This window comes from Sinocyclocheilus grahami, unplaced genomic scaffold (genome assembly GCF_001515645.1).
Source record: "Sinocyclocheilus grahami isolate Dianchi unplaced genomic scaffold, SAMN03320097.WGS_v1.1 scaffold43.1, whole genome shotgun sequence".
Lineage (NCBI taxonomy): Eukaryota > Metazoa > Chordata > Actinopteri > Cypriniformes > Cyprinidae > Sinocyclocheilus > Sinocyclocheilus grahami.
In genome coordinates this window covers 346,341-363,804 of record NW_015505222.1, presented here as the reverse complement: position 1 = coordinate 363,804, position 17,464 = coordinate 346,341, and the positions used below count along the sequence as shown (strand labels likewise).

The window sequence follows — 17,464 nt, the reverse complement described above, 5'->3', positions numbered from 1 at the left end:
CCTCATGAACTGTTGCAGCTCTGCATTCAGTGACAAATGTCCCCAAACTGCCGCTGATTGGCCTCTATTGTGTGTCATTCGGCTGATGTGTGAACTGCATGTCTTCAGTTTGCAGCCTCTCCCAGTCGTTCGCTCCGTTTGGTGTCGGTCGAGTCGTTGACGCCTGCTGAATGTCTCACAGTCCTCTCATATTCAGCCCTGCAAACGTCTGACAGCCACAGATAAACCAGAATCATGGATCAGGAGCATGTGCAGGAGTATTTGAAGGCTCAGCTCAGATGAACCACGAACACCAACCTGATTCATTAATGTTTTACCAGCCTTTGGTACTATTTCCCCAATTAAATCTGCAGAGATAAGCACACGAATTCTACCGTGATGTATAAATAGAATTTAAATAAAAATAATTTGGATATATTCTATATTTCATGGTGTTTATATGTCATGATAGTTAATACCTATAATTTTTTTAATGAATTACAGTCATTTTGTAGGAAGAAAAATGTAAAACGGCATTAGAGTAATGAACAAATATGAAAAGAATTGGAATTTAAGTAAACATCCAAATGCACTAAAGTGACGGATCTGGGGGGAAAAAAGAAAAACAATGTTAAAACGAGCATGTTCAACCCTTTACATGCAATATTTTATTTATTTGTTTTATTTTCATGAGCAGTTGTTCACCAAATGCATCATTTTGAGTCTTGAATCATCACATATTGATCAGAAGTTGCATCAATTCTGTTCAGGGATGCTGAAGCGTCTCATATGGAAACAGACACGAATGTTTTAAGCACACTGAGAAATACAGACAAATCAACCGACACCAATGTTTGCAAAAATATCCATTCGTCTCTATAGATACCATGTTATGATCATTTATTTTTATTGCCTCAATTTTTTTTCTATGAAAACATCATTGTATCAGTTGAATGTCTTTAAATTGTTCACCTGACGACCTGTGGTTTTCACTGTCTGGTGTCTCAGTGTTGTGAAACTGATTTTCACATCATTCATGTCCGGCTGTATGAGCACATGTTTGTGGGCTTCTCTGAGGATGTGGATCACAGAGACACCGTTCATCTCCTCCGCACACCTGGATCTGGAGCAGCAGACGCATTTCGGAGAAACTCTCGTTTGCAACACCGGGATGTGTGTTCTGCGCCTCTCTGTTCATGCTGCTTGGATACTAGATGAACTCTTTTATACACCTGTTAAGTGACTGAGCAGTGGAGTAACACAACAGCGGTCGAACCCTCTCTGATCTCCACATCCACCTGACGGGACGCTCTCTCTTTCTTCAGATGTGTTTTACTAGTTTTTGGGGGTCGTCAAACAATAAATCATCTAAATGCAAGAGTTTGTAGCGACAAGAATTAAGATTATTATTATTACTATAAAGATTGATAATCAATATTTTATGAAACAAGCACATATTTTACTGACTAGGATTTGTTCAATATGTCTAATGCTATATGAAGTTTAGGCTGTGTATGTCAGGGTCTTTTGTTTAGTAAGAAATACAGTAAATCTGAGTAAAGGTCAAACGTGTTACGCCTGCTGAATGTCTCACAGTCCTCTCATATTCAGCCCTGCAAACGTCTGACAGCCACAGATAAACCAGAATCATGGATCAGGAGCATGTGCAGGAGTATTTGAAGGCTCAGCTCAGATGAACCACGAACACCAACCTGATTCATTAATGTTTTACCAGCCTTTGGTACTATTTCCCCAATTAAATCTGCAGAGATAAGCACACGAATTCTACCGTGATGTATAAATAGAATTTAAATAAAAATCATTTGGATATATTCTATATTTCATGGTGTTTATATGTCATGATAGTTAATACCTATAATTTTATTTAATGAATTACAGTCATTTTGTAGGAAGAAAAATGTAAAACGGCATTAGAGTAATGAACAAATATGAAAAGAATTGGAATTTAAGTAAACATCCAAATGCACTAAAGTGACGGATCTGGGGGGAAAAAAGAAAAACAATGTTAAAACGAGCATGTTCAACCCTTTACATGCAATATTTTATTTATTTGTTTTATTTTCATGAGCAGTTGTTCACCAAATGCATCATTTTGAGTCTTGAATCATCACATATTGATCAGAAGTTGCATCAATTCTGTTCAGGGATGCTGAAGCGTCTCATATGGAAACAGACACGAATGTTTTAAGCACACTGAGAAATACAGACAAATCAACCGACACCAATGTTTGCAAAAATATGCATTCGTCTCTATAGATACCATGTTATGATCATTTATTTTTATTGCCTCAATTTTTTTTCTATGAAAACATCATTGTATCAGTTGAATGTCTTTAAATTGTTCACCTGACGACCTGTGGTTTTCACTGTCTGGTGTCTCAGTGTTGTGAAACTGATTTTCACATCATTCATGTCCGGCTGTATGAGCACATGTTTGTGGGCTTCTCTGAGGATGTGGATCACAGAGACACCGTTCATCTCCTCCGCACACCTGGATCTGGAGCAGCAGACGCATTTCGGAGAAACTCTCGTTTGCAACACCGGGATGTGTGTTCTGCGCCTCTCTGTTCATGCTGCTTGGATACTAGATGAACTCTTTTATACACCTGTTAAGTGACTGAGCAGTGGAGTAACACAACAGCGGTCGAACCCTCTCTGATCTCCACATCCACCTGACGGGACGCTCTCTCTTTCTTCAGATGTGTTTTACTAGTTTTTGGGGGTCGTCAAACAATAAATCATCTAAATGCAAGAGTTTGTAGCGACAAGAATTAAGATTATTATTATTACTATAAAGATTGATAATCAATATTTTATGAAACAAGCACATATTTTACTGACTAGGATTTGTTCAATATGTCTAATGCTATATGAAGTTTAGGCTGTGTATGTCAGGGTCTTTTGTTTAGTAAGAAATACAGTAAATCCGAGTTAAGTTCAGATGTGTTTGTGACTCTATTCTTTCTCGGCACCCTATATATATATATAATATCCTCATAAAAAAAATTTCCAATGTGATCTCAGTCTATTGAAACCCATTTTTCTCCATCTGCAAAGAACATTTCAGGTCAGAATGTGACACACTCGGTGGTTAGGAAGCTGTATACTGTAAAAAAAAAAAAAAAAATCCGTAAAATTTACAGTAAAAAAACGGCAGCTGTGGTATTTTATTCGTTTTAGGTTTTACGGTTTCACTTAAATTTACAGTTAAATACCGTATTTTCTTTAACTGATATAATGTTAATATACCAACCTTTTGAAGTACTGAAATCTGTTTTGTAGCTCTGTAATACACTGATAACCACCAAATGCAGGAGGTGATGAGAGTCACACGATGAACCAAAGCCCATCACAAGCAGCTTTTAAACAATAACATATAATATAGAAGGTGCTCAGTGTCTTTCACACAAACACTAAACACCATCACGGTAACACACAAATACAGTTTTTCACCGTATATAGTAGGGGAATTTACCGTTAACCATTTAACAGGTTTACAGTACAGTAAAAGGCATTTTTACAGTATTTTACCGTTAAATTCACGGTCATTTTTTACAGTGTAGCTGCAGAAGTGAAATATGAGCAATTCTTTTCAGAGTTTAGAGGAATTGTTTATTCTCTGTGACTGTAAACTGCACATTCCTGCATATGAAAGAGTGAGATTTGCCACAGGCGTTGAGAAAATACATCACAAATCTGATCTGTATGCAAACTAACACTGAACCATTTCCTACAAATACTGCATTTATGAAAAGAGCTTTTTATTCCAACGGGCCTTAATGTTCAGGCAATGTTGGCAAAGTTACGCTTTGTAATTAAGAAACATTTTGTTGTTCAGAAGCATAATGTTGCATGTCCTGTCATGGTCCATATTATGACATGATTATATTTGAACTTTAGATCTTTTAGGTTCAACAGGTGTGAGATATACAGGTTCTATCAGTTCAGACTCACACTAACACACCAACAGAAACTCTTCTATATGAACGTTTTCCCTTGTATAGGCTACACAGCTTATTGATATTAGACAGAAAGATTATTATAATATTATAAAATAAAATAATTTAAACAAAATAAAAAATACTAATCACAATTACATTTGCTCTTAAAGCTAAAATAATACTAACCAAAAATAGGTGGAAGATAAAAACAGAAAAAAATATTATAATTAGACTAAATTAATATTTTATTTAAATGTTATATATAGCCTATATATATATACAATATTACAATGAATTTTAAAATAATTGTAAATTACATTATAGATTTAGATTGTATAAATATTTAATAAAATATAGTTATTTTATATATTATAAATATAATATAGTCAGAAAATTCATTTTTATGAAACACATTTTATTTGCAAAAAGGAAATCAATTAAAACAATAAGAAATATGTGCATATAAAGTGTCTAATGCACAAAGAGTCAGATATTGCGGTAAGAAGATAATCAAATGCAAAACATGATTTAAAAAGAAAAGCAGCTTCTAAAAATATTTGTTAGAATAGCACTCGTATAACACATTATTGAAGGAGAAATACACACAAAATAAAATAAAAAAAAATTAAAAGGAAAGTTTAAATGTGATTCGATTTTGGAAACGTCACTCTACACTCTAAAAACACTGGGTTGTTTCAACACAACTTTTGGGTTAAAAATGTAATCCAACGGTTGGGTTAGTTCATATTTGACCCAAAGTTGGCTTGAAACAACCCAGTATTTTTTACAGTGTAGTACTGTATGAAATTAAATTAGTTAGTCTATTTAAAAGTCTGAAAGATAGCCAAACATGAAAATCTGGAAAATGTAGCTCTTAAAATAAACTCTCACAAGTGTTTGAATTGTGAGTTTTGAATGAAAGAGTGATGACACACAGATGTGGGGCCCTTATTGGCCCCTGGAGTGTGGAGGAGGGATCTACAGCCTGTCATTGAGGGACGGACGGAGGGAGAGAGAGAAGGAGAGAGAGTTTGCTGGAGCAGTAGAGCTGCAGGTAAACGGATGTCATGAAACACTAATGACTAATGAGCAGATTCACTGATTACTGGAGCTTCTCCTCTCCTCTGATCTGACTCTCTCTCTGTGTGTGTGTGTGTGTGTGTGTGAGAGAGAGAGGAACACACTCTCCGTTTGACGAGGACCCGCGTCTGCACACCAGCAACTTCCAACATTTTGAGTGTTTTTTTCTTCTTCTTCCAGCATCCAGGATGAAGCCCAACAAAAGAGGTGAGAATCGCTGACAGCTGCGCGTCTGAACGGCGTTTAGCGTCCGTCTGCGAGCGTGGCGTGATTTTCAGTCCGAGCGCGTGGGACGCAGACGTGCTTCTGGTTCTGGCCTTTCGGAAAGCAGCTGATCCACGCGTTCAGACGCGCTTCTGAAGGGCCCTCGGGCCCTCGGATCCTCGCAGCTTTAGTGACGTGCACGCGTTTGTTACACTGTATCATTGTGATCTGGTGACGCCAGCGCGCGTTGTGTTTTGTTTGAGCTGCACGCGTTTTCTAATAACCAGCGTTACAGTGAGTGATGTTGAAGATGGGGAGGTTTCTCAACCAATTGTTTGCTAGTTTTTGTTTGTGCGTGGCCCTCGTGTTTGTTTGGAAATTTCCCTCTGGTTTGTGAGCGTCAGGATGGGGGTGAGGAGACACTGTAATAATAGTGAAGGTGTGAATGGAGGAGCAGTTCAGACTCTATAGAGTGTTTTGATGTGTAAATGGGGTGCAGTCAAGCGGGTTTATCTGTGGGACACTTTTAAATGACAGACTGAGACAATTCAGTTGTAAGATAGACCTGATTCTCGAATTGCATTGATGAAATGGATTGCATTGCATGCGGTGTGTTCTCTTGTACTACATTTTTCCCAATTTAGAAGATCCTCTAGTTGTTATGCATGCAAAAAATATGCATACATAGTAGGTTGTACACATTTGTGGCATTTTAAACTTTTTGTGAATTGTGACCTAATCTAAATCCCTTTCATTCCTCTGTCATGTGTGCTGTTTTGAGACCAATAGTTCTGTTCTGTTGTCGTCTTCATCTCAGCTTTTGAGGAGGACCAGAACGGAGACACTGAGTTTTCGGCAATGTCGGACAGCGACCCGTGTGAAGACGACAGTTACCCTCTCAAATAATGATTATCTTAATAATCAGCAGTTAGTGCTTTCCTGATAATGTTCATTGTAAGTTTAAAACGCTTGATTGGACCACCTGTAAAGCTCAATAGTGCACTAGATAAGCTTCATTTCCCTCTGGTTTGTGAGCGTCAGGATGGGGGTGAGGAGACACTGTAATAATAGTGAAGGTGTGAATGGAGGAGCAGTTCAGACTCTATAGAGTGTTTTGATGTGTAAATGGAGTGCAGTCAAGCGGGTTTATCTGTGGGACACTTTTAAATGACAGACTGAGACAATTCAGTTGTAAGATAGACCTGATTCTCGAATTGCATTGATGAAATGGATTGCATTGCATGCGGTGTGTTCTCTTGTACTACATTTTTCCCAATTTAGAAGATCCTCTAGTTGTTATGCATGCAAAAAATATGCATACATAGTAGGTTGTACACATTTGTGGCATTTTAAACTTTTTGTGAATTGTGACCTAACCTAAATCCCTTTCATTCCTCTGTCATGTGTGCTGTTTTGAGACCAATAGTTCTGTTCTGTTGTCTTCTTCATCTCAGCTTTTGAGGAGGACCAGAACGGAGACACTGAGTTTTCTGCAATGTCGGACAGCGACCCGTGTGAAGACGACAGTTACCCTCTCAACCTGTCCACCAGCGGCAGAAGAAGCGGGTCTGGTGCCAAACGCCGCCGCCGCCGCGGAAACCTCCCCAAAGAATCCGTTCAGGTTCTGAGGGACTGGCTGTACGAGCATCGCTTCAACGCTTATCCATCAGAGCAGGAGAAGCTGAGCCTGTCTGGCCAGACGCATCTCTCTGTGTCACAGGTGAGGCATCACAGGGTTATTCAGTGCTGCATTGAACATTAGACCTAAATTTGAACAAAATGTCCTTTACTTGCCTTCATGTTTCAAAGCAATGTGATATTTTCCATGCAATTGCGATGAAACTTCAGTTTTCAAGCTCAAACGACAACATTACCGTGGATGTATCAAATATAATCTTAGACTTAAATGTGAACATTTTCTTTTACTTGCCTTCAGTTTCATCATAACTGCATGGAAAATATTGTACTGGTTTGAAACATGCCGTTTTCCAGCTCTAAAGGCAGAATTATCATATTTTAAGCTTATTTAGACTTCAATTTGAAAATAGTCCTTTACTCACCTCCATGTTGTTTCAAACTCATATGACCCATTTTCCATGCAATTACAATAAAGGTAAAACTTCTGAAGTTTGGATACAAATGTATCAAACTTAAACTTTAGACCTAAATAAAAAAAAAAGTTATTTACTTGCCTTCAAGTTTCAAACATGCAATATTTTCCGTGCATTTACAATGAAACTTGAGTTTTTAAGCTCAAAATGCAAAATTATCATACATTTTAATCTTACTTTGACTTAAATTTAAAAATTGCTCTTCACTCGCCTCTGTTGTTTCAAACTCATATAACAGTTTTCTGCACAATTTGCAATGAAACTCAAGTTTTCAAGCTGTCAAAAGGCAGCAAAATTACCATTAGTATTCTAAATGTAAACTTATTTAGACTTACATTTAAAAATTGTCCTTCATTTCAAATCCGTACAGTATTTTTGTGAAATGGAAGCTTTTTCAAGCTCAAAAGAATACAAAAGTGCCAAAAAAAGTATCAGAAATGTAAACTTGGTCTTAAATTCTGGTCTGTTCCTCAGCTTTTGTATGGTTTCAGAATATAGTACATAGGCCTGTTAATTTGGTTGTGAATGTCAGTTGTCCTTTTTGTCTAAGTGAGCATGTTTTTTCCAGATTAAGCTACAAAGTGGACCAGAGTCGAAAGTCTTGTTAATCATCAAATTCAGTTTAACCAATGTTCTTTTTCCAATATTATATATGTTGTTTTATATATCTTTGATCCGTTTTTACATTTGGCTGTAATCTTCAAAGACTAAGACTTTCCCACACAGTCTGCGCTGTGTTTTGTCCTTGACCGAGAGCTGCGGTGTTGTCAGAGCGCAGGAATGCGTGCGGCGAGGCCTGAGCTGCATATTTCCTCTGGTCTCCATTAGAGCCAGCTGTCTGTCTGACACAGCATGCAGTTGACTGCGGCGCCATCAGGGGGCGCCAATTTAGGATTCAAAAAATGCATGTTCTTTTTTGTTGTTGTTCTTTTGTTCCTGTATCAAGAAATAGTAAGGACGTTATCTCCAATGCAATACCTCCTTTAAATTGCACTTTTCTTTAATGTTAAATGAATGGCATTAAGCATGTCTAAATTGCAAGTTTTTTTTTTTTAATTATGAGACGGTCAATTATCAGTTTCTGAATTTGTAAAGCATTTGATAATGCTTTTTCTCTTTGCTCCTCTAACAATCCTGGAACATTTGGAAATATCAGGACATTTCAAGTGGGTTTTCCATCCCTGGAAAAATCTGGGGAATTAATAAAATATATTTCTAGTTAGTTCTGAGTTTTTTTTTGTTTTGTTTATTTGGCTAGGAATGACAAGTTTTGTCATAATTCATGAACGCTTTTGAATACAGACCTAAGGTTGGTCTCCATCAGGGGGCGCCAATTTAGGATTCAAAAAATGCATGTTCTTTTTTGTTGTTCTTCTTTTGTTCCTGTATCAAGAAATAGTAAGGACGTTATCTCCAATGCAATACCTCCTTTAAATTGCACTTTTCTTTAATGTTAAATGAATGGCATTAAGCATGTCTAAATTGCAAGTTTTTTTTTTTTAATTATGAGACGGTCAATTATCAGTTTCTGAATTTGTAAAGCATTTGATAATGCTTTTTCTCTTTGCTCCTCTAACAATCCTGGAACATTTGGAAATATCAGGACATTTCAAGTGGGTTTTCCATCCCTGGAAAAATCTGGGGAATTAATAAAATATATTTCTAGTTAGTTCTGAGTTTTTTTTTGTTTTGTTTATTTGGCTAGGAATGACAAGTTTTGTCATAATTCATGAACGCTTTTGAATACAGACCTAAGGTTGGTCTCATTTCAAAAAATGAAAGGGGAAAAAAGTTCAAATTTACTGTAAAGAAAATGTACTGTACTATTTTTATTTTATATAAAATAAATATTTTACAAAACAGGTTTTAATCCAAATTTGGCGTAAAATTAAATCCATATGTCTAAAGTTGTGTTCCAAATTTGAAGTTGATATTAAAAAAAATTTAGGTTACTATGCAATTTTGTTTAGGTGTTATACAAAAATTGGCCACCGGGTGAAACCCAAACCCCATTTAATTTTTTGATGCATTTTTCTGTCACAAACCACATACCATCAAATATGGAATCTTGAGACTCAGACCTTTCCGACGATATGTATTTTGTCAAGATTCTAAATAGTGTTGATTCCAAAACACCGTAATAAATTTTGTAATATGACACCCCGCACTAAGGGGGAGGAGCCCGCTAAAATATTTTAAAGTACCATTTCCATGGTAACGCAATGTCTGATATCAAAACGGTTTCCAGAGGATGAATTTTGAGGTTTTAAGCTATCAAATGATGTACAATTTATGATGATTACTAAAACACGTGATGGGGGGGGGGGGGGAACAAATCGGATTTTTGTGACAAAGGTCAGAGCTCCTATTATGGTGTATATGTTTTGAGGTGCACTCTTGTCATAAATTACAACTAACTAACAGCAAACAGTGGTAAAATATCTATTTAGGAATCTTAGACCTTTCCAACAATATATAGTTTGTCATGATTAGATCAGGATTTAATAGTAATATATTGAAGTAAACTTGGCAGGACGGTGATAGTTAAGGGGTTAAGTCCCTTAACCAGTCACACAGATGACTAGAAAAACCATGAAAATCATTAGTCAGAAAATGTGGAAAAAGGGTTAAATACTAACTAAACTTAAGCATTTAGTCAAGTCAAATTTATTTGTGTAGTGCTTTTCACAATACACATTATTTTGCAGCTTGACAGAAAATCATGATGTTAATGTTTGTAATATCTTAATATCGTCATGCCTTATAGTCACATTCAGCAGATTAGTGCTGGGCGATAATATAGTTTAAATGTTTCTGATGATACAAGCAATCAAGCAGTTTTACTATTTGCTATATTGCATATAATTTAGTATGTATCACTGTACATGAGTATACTGTATGTATGTGGCTCAAGTAGGACATACTTGTATACAGACTTTATATAAAGAACTGCTTGATAACATTTTGTGACAATAAGCTTTATATAATGTGACGAGTCCCATGGCATCTAAAGTCTTTTAATCTTTTTTGTAGATCTGTAATTGGTTCATAAACGCCCGCCGGAGGCTCCTGCCGGACCTGCTCAGGAAAGACGGCAAAGACCCCACTCAGTTTACAATGTCACGGCGCACTAGCAAACCAGACAGATCCGCCTCCCCGGAATGCCCCGCCTCTTCGACACGCCCCTCTGTCATCTGCCCCGCCCCCACATTGGACTTGAGGGTGTTGGGTAACACTGCGACGGCAATTTTGGCCGGAGCCGGTTGCTTGCCATCATCAGGAAACCAAGATGGCATTCAGGCTCTGATGCAGCTGGACACTCTAGGTCTGCTGAGATGGGAAGGCCTAACTGGAGACCAGTACCTGACGACCATCCCGCTTGCTTCTACCTCTGTCCCAACCCTGGGAGCGGTGAGCCCCACTGGGGTCCTGTTCAACACGCCTCCGCCTACCCCACCGGAGCTTTGCCCTCAAGATTTCAGCGATCTGAAGCTTCTGGTGGACGCGGCCCTGCAGCGAGCGGCCGAGCAAGAAATCAGTCAGCAGAAAGAACAAACGATGCAGCAGCAACCAAACGGACATACAGACGAAAGTTCAAGAGCGATCGCCCAGAATGGCAATTCGGAGGCACCTTCAAGGTACGAATCCGATGCTGCACCGAGCTTGATGGAGAACGCAGTATTGCCAGTGTCGGTTCCCGTCACGAGCCATGCTTTTCCAGGCCTTCCCGTCGATCTAAGCACCAATGCGGAATCTGGAAGCTTTGCGTCTTCTGGGATGTGGAGCGTCCGACAACCCGGTCCTCCTGCGAATGTGGTATCGCACACATGGGTTTCACAGTACACGCATAATACAGTCACGGAAGCGGTTAACTAAATGCTCCAGCAGACCAACTCACTTTAGACTCTTTTTGTTTGCTTATTTTTGTTGGAAAACTCTTGAGCAGATGAAACCTGCCTCCCCAAATGGTTGTCATGGATGTCACTTCAGGGGATTCAGGAGTGAAGATTCTCTACACCACAATGTATTTTTTAAGACATTTTAAAAACATTTTGTACCTTTTTAACTACATGAAGTTTATGGGCATGCATAAATTGCTCTTCAAAAAGTAATCCAGCATTTCAGACTCTGGGATCTTCAAGACCAGGTGGAGGTCCTTTCAGGCGGAAATATTTCCATGTGCTAACTCCAAGCCTGTGCAACTCAGGTTTACTGCCAAGAGATTTTCACTTAAATGTTTGTAAATGAAGTGGCCTTGCGTTGTTTTCGATAAAGAAGCTCCACATATAGTTGCTCTTGCCTGTTTGCATCAGTATATCCACTAGGGTTCGACGTAAATGTGTCATATAGCATGCTTTACTTATTTGAGATCTGTGAATGCAAAGACCAGCATGCATTGTTAAAAAATGATCCGAGATTAGCAACCAAAAATGCTCTCTTGGATTTAATACTTTGCTCAGAATGCCTCAAAAGTTCTACAACCTCAGCTTTGAAAGTCTTTCCCAGTAGTGTTTGGGATTTGTCATATGTCCTGCACTTTATAGTCTCGTCGTTATGCCAGGAAAAGTCTGTCTGGTCTCAGAATAAGGTCCGAGCGCTCTCTCGTGTGCCGTGACGTGCGTCTGTCAGGAAACGGATCGTACTGCAGAGATCATCCCTCACGTCTCGTGACTGTCTGAGATGCGGGAGGGAGGTCGTCTCAAAGACGGAGCCGGCATTGATATTCTTCACTTCTCATGTAACGTGATCGTAGGGCTGTAGCTTTATTTTTGCTGAAATTATTATTGTTCTGACACTATCGTTGGGTGATGTAGATGATCGGCATTAATAATTGTGTTTTACATATCTCGGTGTAGAGGGAGACATCATATGGATGTGTTAGTGAGTATGAGCAAATTTATTGGGAAGCCTGAAAGTGTTTTTGTTAGTTTTTTTACGCTAAAGGAGTTTTGTGCATTTCCAAGATGAATTTAAAGTGTGTTCGTACCTCTCTGAGATGAGCTGAAGTGCTTCTTTCTCTCTCATAATCTGTGAATGTATCTAGAGAACTAACAAATATTATTTAGAAACCCGAAAATTCTTTCCATGAGATATTCCCTCAGACTCTTTCTCTTTTTGGACACTAGAGATCTTAGATGCATTATGATTTTATGCTTGTAGTTTCAATGAAACTGAGAACATGTACAGATAGTCAGATTCATCTTTATATAACCTTTTAGTATTTTTATAAAGCGGTTCATGTTATTTCAATTGATTTTCTCACAAACATGCCATAATTCGGATTAGTTTGCTTGGGTAAGTTCTCATTTGAGGTCAGTGCAAAGGTTAGAGTTCACGTTCTGGAGTACTGTACATGGTTCTTGTTGTTTTTCAGTACATCTCAGGTTTGTTTACATTTGACCTTTCATTGTCATTTCCTTCTCTGACATCACAAAGGGAGTTTTTAATTCTATTCTATAAGGTGCATCTTTTTTTTTTTTGTGAAGCCATGTTTGAGCTGATTATGAGAAACGTACTGTCATATTGTAGCATCACAAACTGTATTACAGATCTAATTAACTAACATTTCAAAACCACTGTGATCGTTGGGTTAGGTACTGGAACAGTGATAGGTACTGGAAGTAACTATATATTTTTCATATAATATACTCTATTTTTCACCTCTTCAGAAAGGCCAATATTAATATTCCTGGAACTGCATTATTGATGTTCTTATTGCAAAAAGGGTTTTCTAGATGACAATGTGAAACATGTAAATATCATTCAGGTTTTTGTCTGGCATAGACCTGCTTTTATTGTATACATCAAATATGCGTAGCTCTCTCCTGTACGACCAAATACATGGATTTTGTTTAATATGATCGTGTGTGTGTGTATGTATAACTGAGGACAGTAAAACTGGCATCTGTGCCTTACCTGCTTCCTTAGAAAATCTTTGGACTAGTCTGTGCAATATCTGCCTTAAGATTTTATTTGATTTGATGTCCTTTTGTACAAGCATTACAGAGAAATAAAGCTTTGTTTTTCATAGATTTGTAGTAATGTTGTGGAGTAATGGAAATTGCTTTATTTTACAGAGCAAATGTCCAGAAATGAGTACTGTTGACTTATGCATGCACAGAAATGATTTTGAGAATTCACTGTAGTTTGCCACATGTAAATACACATTTTATAAGCCAGATATTCACAGGGTTTAATGGGAAAATACAAGTAGCAGTACCACCAAAAAAATCAACATATTCCAAAGTCTGCGTCTCAGAGTTATCAGGAGAATATCAGTTTGAAAAATGAAGGTGACCTTAAGGAATCTGTCGTTCTGTACTTCCATTAATGACTTCAAAATACCCATAATGTTTTTGATATCTGATCATATTGCTCCGTGAGGGGGAGATACTGATAATCCTTTTAAATACACACGTAAAAATAACCTTTTCTACAGGTTTATGGCATTTCCAATGTAGTAGTTTCATTTCGGAGTTGCACAGATTCCGAACTCAAAGACGTCCAGCCGCAGCTGCAGAGTACATTGCTTTATACTGTAGTCCCCCATAAAAACACAAAATACACGCTGCACAGATTGTTAGCAATGCAACCTGGTTGTATCGAATGCATTTAGAGAAAAAAAAGACTTCTTTTATAGACCATGGAATATTTGTGACACGAAATGTGTTTTTCTTTGACTTCTAGATGCTGATCGTGTGTTTGTAATGCGCTGTGCAGCTGCGGCTGATGCTCTCTGATCGTCTACATGTCGTCTTTATCTTTGGCCCCGTGTTTGAGAATCCGGGTGAATTCGCCGTAGTTAAAGTTGCCCTTTTTGTCAATGGGAGCCTCTCTGAAGAGCTCGTCCACATCTTCATCTGTGAAACGATCTCCCATGGTGGTCAGCAGCTCTCGCAGGTGGTCTTCATGAATTAAACCTGTGCAGACGATTTGTTTAATGCGTAGATCAAGAGGTATGAGATGTGAACTGCCTCTGAATATTGGGGCATCACTTCTGAATTTTGAGAGAATCATTTCCATATCTTTTATTTGCTAAATAAAGTTCTAAAATTCTAATGTATAACCTATATATAGTACTGATGTAGCTTAAAGGGATAGTTCACCTTCAGTTGGTCCCCATTGACTTGCATAGTGTTTTTTCCATACTATGGAAGTCAATGGGGACCAGCAACGGAAGGTGAACTATCCCTTTAAGTCTTATACTATACACTCTTCAAAATAAAGGTTCCAAAAGCGGGTTTTCACAGTGAAGAACCAGTTTTGGTTCCCCAAAGAACCTTTTAGAGAACAGTTCTTAAAAGATCCATTTCTCTTAGTGTGAAGAACATTTTAATAATCTAAAGAACCTTTTGTGGAATGAAAAGTTTCCATGGATGGTAAAGGTTCCATTGTTGCTAATAAAGAACCTTTATTTTAAGAGTGTATAAGCATCTAGAATATGTAATTAAAGGGTTATTATTTCTTATTAGTCCTGAATTTATATTTGTATTACCTTTTCATTTGATTATTTTCCGTATTTATTATTATTGTAACTTTTTACATTTTTTATTCATTTTTATTTGTGTTTATGGGTTATGTTATTTTTATATTTATTTATTCCCACGTATGTATTTCTATATTTATTTATAAAATCAAAATGTCCCATATGTCACCCCTCTACTATGGAGGCCCAAAACAGCAGAAATTAAAAATAAATGCATGTATCAATAAATATGGAAAGAAATGCATGTGGAATAAAATAACTATTGAAAATGAACACAAATAAATATGAATTCATTTTTATTTGTGTTTATGGGTTATGTTATTTTTATATTTATTTATTCCCACGTATGTATTTCTATATTTATTTATAAAATAAAAATTTCCCATATGTCACCCCTCTACTATGGAGGCCCAAAACAGCAGAAATTAAAAATAAATGCATGTATCAATAAATATGGAAAGAAATGCATGTGCATTGTTGCTAATAAAGAACCTTTATTTTAAGAGTGTATAAGCATCTAGAATATGTAATTAAAGGGTTATTATTTCTTATTAGTCCTGAATTTATATTTGTATTACCTTTTCATTTGATTATTTTCCGTATTTATTATTATTGTAACTTTTTACATTTTTATTCATTTTTATTTGTGTTTATGGGTTATGTTATTTTTATATTTATTTATTCCCACGTATGTATTTCTATATTTATTTATAAAATAAAAATTTCCCATATGTCACCCCTCTACTATGGAGGCCCAAAACAGCAGAAATTAAAAATAAATGCATGTATCAATAAATATGGAAAGAAATGCATGTGGAATAAAATAACTATTGAAAATGAACACAAATAAATATGAAAAAATAATAATAATAAAGTTAAATACAGAAAATAAATCTAAAATTAACAAACAATAAATAAATAGTATTTGTTTTATTTATTTTTCTATTATTACATGTATTTATTTATTTGTACTTTTGCAGGTTTGGGTCTTTATACTACTTTCTGTGATGGTCAGACTCTTGATATTGAGGCAGTTTTTGTTTTACCGGATCCTTCCTCGTCGAAGCAGGCGAAAGCGTTCCTGATGACGTCCTCCGGGTCGGTTCCGTTGAGCCGTTCTCCAAACATGGTGAGGAACATGGTGAAGTTGATGGGCCCTGGAGCTTCGCTCATCATGCCCTCCAGGTAATCATCAGACGGGTTCTTCCCTGAGCACAGGTAACACACACACCGAAGCAGAGGTCAGTATTTGATCCAGAAGACTATTATTATGTCAGTTCCTCTCCGTCAGACTCACCCAAAGAGGCCAGCATGTCATGGAGATCCTCTTTATCGATGAATCCGTCTCGGTTCTGGTCGATCATGTTGAAGGCCTCCTTGAACTCCTGGATCTGTGACTGGTCAAACATGGCAAACACGTTTGAAGTGGCTCTCTGTGGCCTCTTCTTAGTGGTCTTTCCCTTCGCTCGCTTGCTGGACATGATGACGGTGTTTCAGGTCTGGAAAGAGCAGATGTTGATTAATGCTTCTGCAATAACAGGGTCCACAGTACATGTGCATTGATTAAGATTGGGGATGGTGTACTTTTGTAGGCCTTGAAAGGAGTTCACAAATGTTTTGCCTGAAAAAAGGTTTGTTTTTAACACAAGCTCAAGATATGTTTTAAAAGTTTTAAAATCCATCAGTAATACACTCTTGTGATTCTTTTAAGCCTTTTACTTGTCTTGTGAAGTAGAGTAGTTATTAAGAGTTACCTGATCTTTAATAATGTTCTCAAAACATTAACAGCAAAAGAAACATTTATACATTGTTTATGGAATTTGTTTTTCTTTTAGTTTAACATTTTTTAAAATGCTACTAGTTATTTGTTTCTGAATGCTCAAGAGAACATTAAATAGTAACGTTCCCATAATTATAGAAATAAATAATAAAATGGGATATTCCCTTAATGTTGATATACATTTTTTGAAAAACTGGACATTTTGAATGTTCGCGAAACATTCAGAATTAACATTTTCATAGCTTAATGGGAATATTATCGATGATTTCTGTAATGTTGTTTTGTGTAGGTTCATCCTGTTTAATTAAAATACACAAATTGGTCCCACTTTATTTTAGGTGTTTATAGGTTTTTAAAAAATATAATAAAATAATGAATTGTTAGGTACAATGTGCCTATTGTGTTCATGTTGAATTAAAAAAAAAACACTTTTGCTGCTATCGAGGCAGGTTTGGTGCTATGTTTAGGTTTAAGGGGTAAAGGTATAGAGTCAACAGTGTAGTTATAGACGTAATTACAAGACGGTATTTTCAAATGTAAGTGTGTGTATGCACATAAGAAGTGCATTGTATCAAATGATTAATTTAAATGTAAGTACTTAATAGTTAAAGACACTTAGTCCCACAAATCAACATTTGAAGATATGGTTCAAATCTGAAAATGAACTTGATGTCCTCATGTAAATTTTGGAATATAATGCTGTGTTTAAAACTCTCTGACTGCATTATTATTGTGCTGTGTGTTTCGTGAATATGAAGCAGGACCAGTATTTATGTAACAGATTAACTAACTGCTTATTTTCAGACTGTGTGTGTGTGTGTGTGTGTGTGTGTGTGGTGTGTGTGTGTGTGTGGTGGTGTGT

At 36.8% G+C, this 17,464-nt stretch overlaps 2 protein-coding genes across 4 annotated transcripts in view; one reads left to right on the top strand and one right to left on the bottom strand.

The window, feature by feature from the left end:
• The first annotated feature begins 4,850 nt into the window (after positions 1–4,850).
• Positions 4,851–13,159, top strand: LOC107582308 (homeobox protein TGIF2). Of its 3 annotated transcripts, none has more exons than XM_016268076.1 (4): positions 4,851–4,995; positions 5,114–5,228; positions 6,680–6,945; positions 10,370–13,159. In XM_016268076.1, the coding sequence occupies exons 1-4, from the start codon at positions 4,879–4,881 to the stop codon at positions 11,210–11,212; spliced, it is 1,341 nt and encodes a 446-aa protein (XP_016123562.1). In that variant the 5' UTR covers positions 4,851–4,878; the 3' UTR covers positions 11,213–13,159. The 3 variants fall into 3 exon arrangements, with proteins under 3 accessions (XP_016123562.1, XP_016123563.1, XP_016123564.1); XM_016268077.1 differs by having other exon boundaries at positions 4,934–4,995; positions 5,202–5,228; XM_016268078.1 differs by lacking the exons at positions 4,851–4,995; positions 5,114–5,228 and adding an exon at positions 6,182–6,416.
• A 143-nt stretch (positions 13,160–13,302) lies between these two features.
• myl9b (myosin, light chain 9b, regulatory) overlaps positions 13,303–17,464 on the bottom strand; it is a 5,659-nt gene continuing 1,497 nt past the window's right edge. The window contains exons 2-4 of the mRNA XM_016268079.1: positions 16,120–16,321; positions 15,869–16,030; positions 13,303–14,256 (exon numbers count right to left, since the gene is read on the bottom strand). Coding sequence (XP_016123565.1) covers positions 14,081–14,256; positions 15,869–16,030; positions 16,120–16,303 — 522 coding nt within the window. The 5' untranslated portion in view covers positions 16,304–16,321 and the 3' untranslated portion in view covers positions 13,303–14,080. The remainder of the gene's footprint in view (positions 14,257–15,868; positions 16,031–16,119; positions 16,322–17,464) is intronic.

Bases quoted from the DNA above. Each gene is read 5' to 3' on its own strand.
- LOC107582308 (XM_016268076.1), top strand. From the start codon at position 4,879: ATGTGGGGCCCTTATTGGCCCCTGGAGTGTGGAGGAGGGATCTACAGC. The intron at 4,996-5,113 runs GTAAACGGATGT...TGTGTGAGAGAG, and splicing joins CTGGAGCAGTAGAGCTGCAG to AGAGGAACACACTCTCCGTT. The intron at 5,229-6,679 runs GTGAGAATCGCT...TCTTCATCTCAG, and splicing joins GATGAAGCCCAACAAAAGAG to CTTTTGAGGAGGACCAGAAC.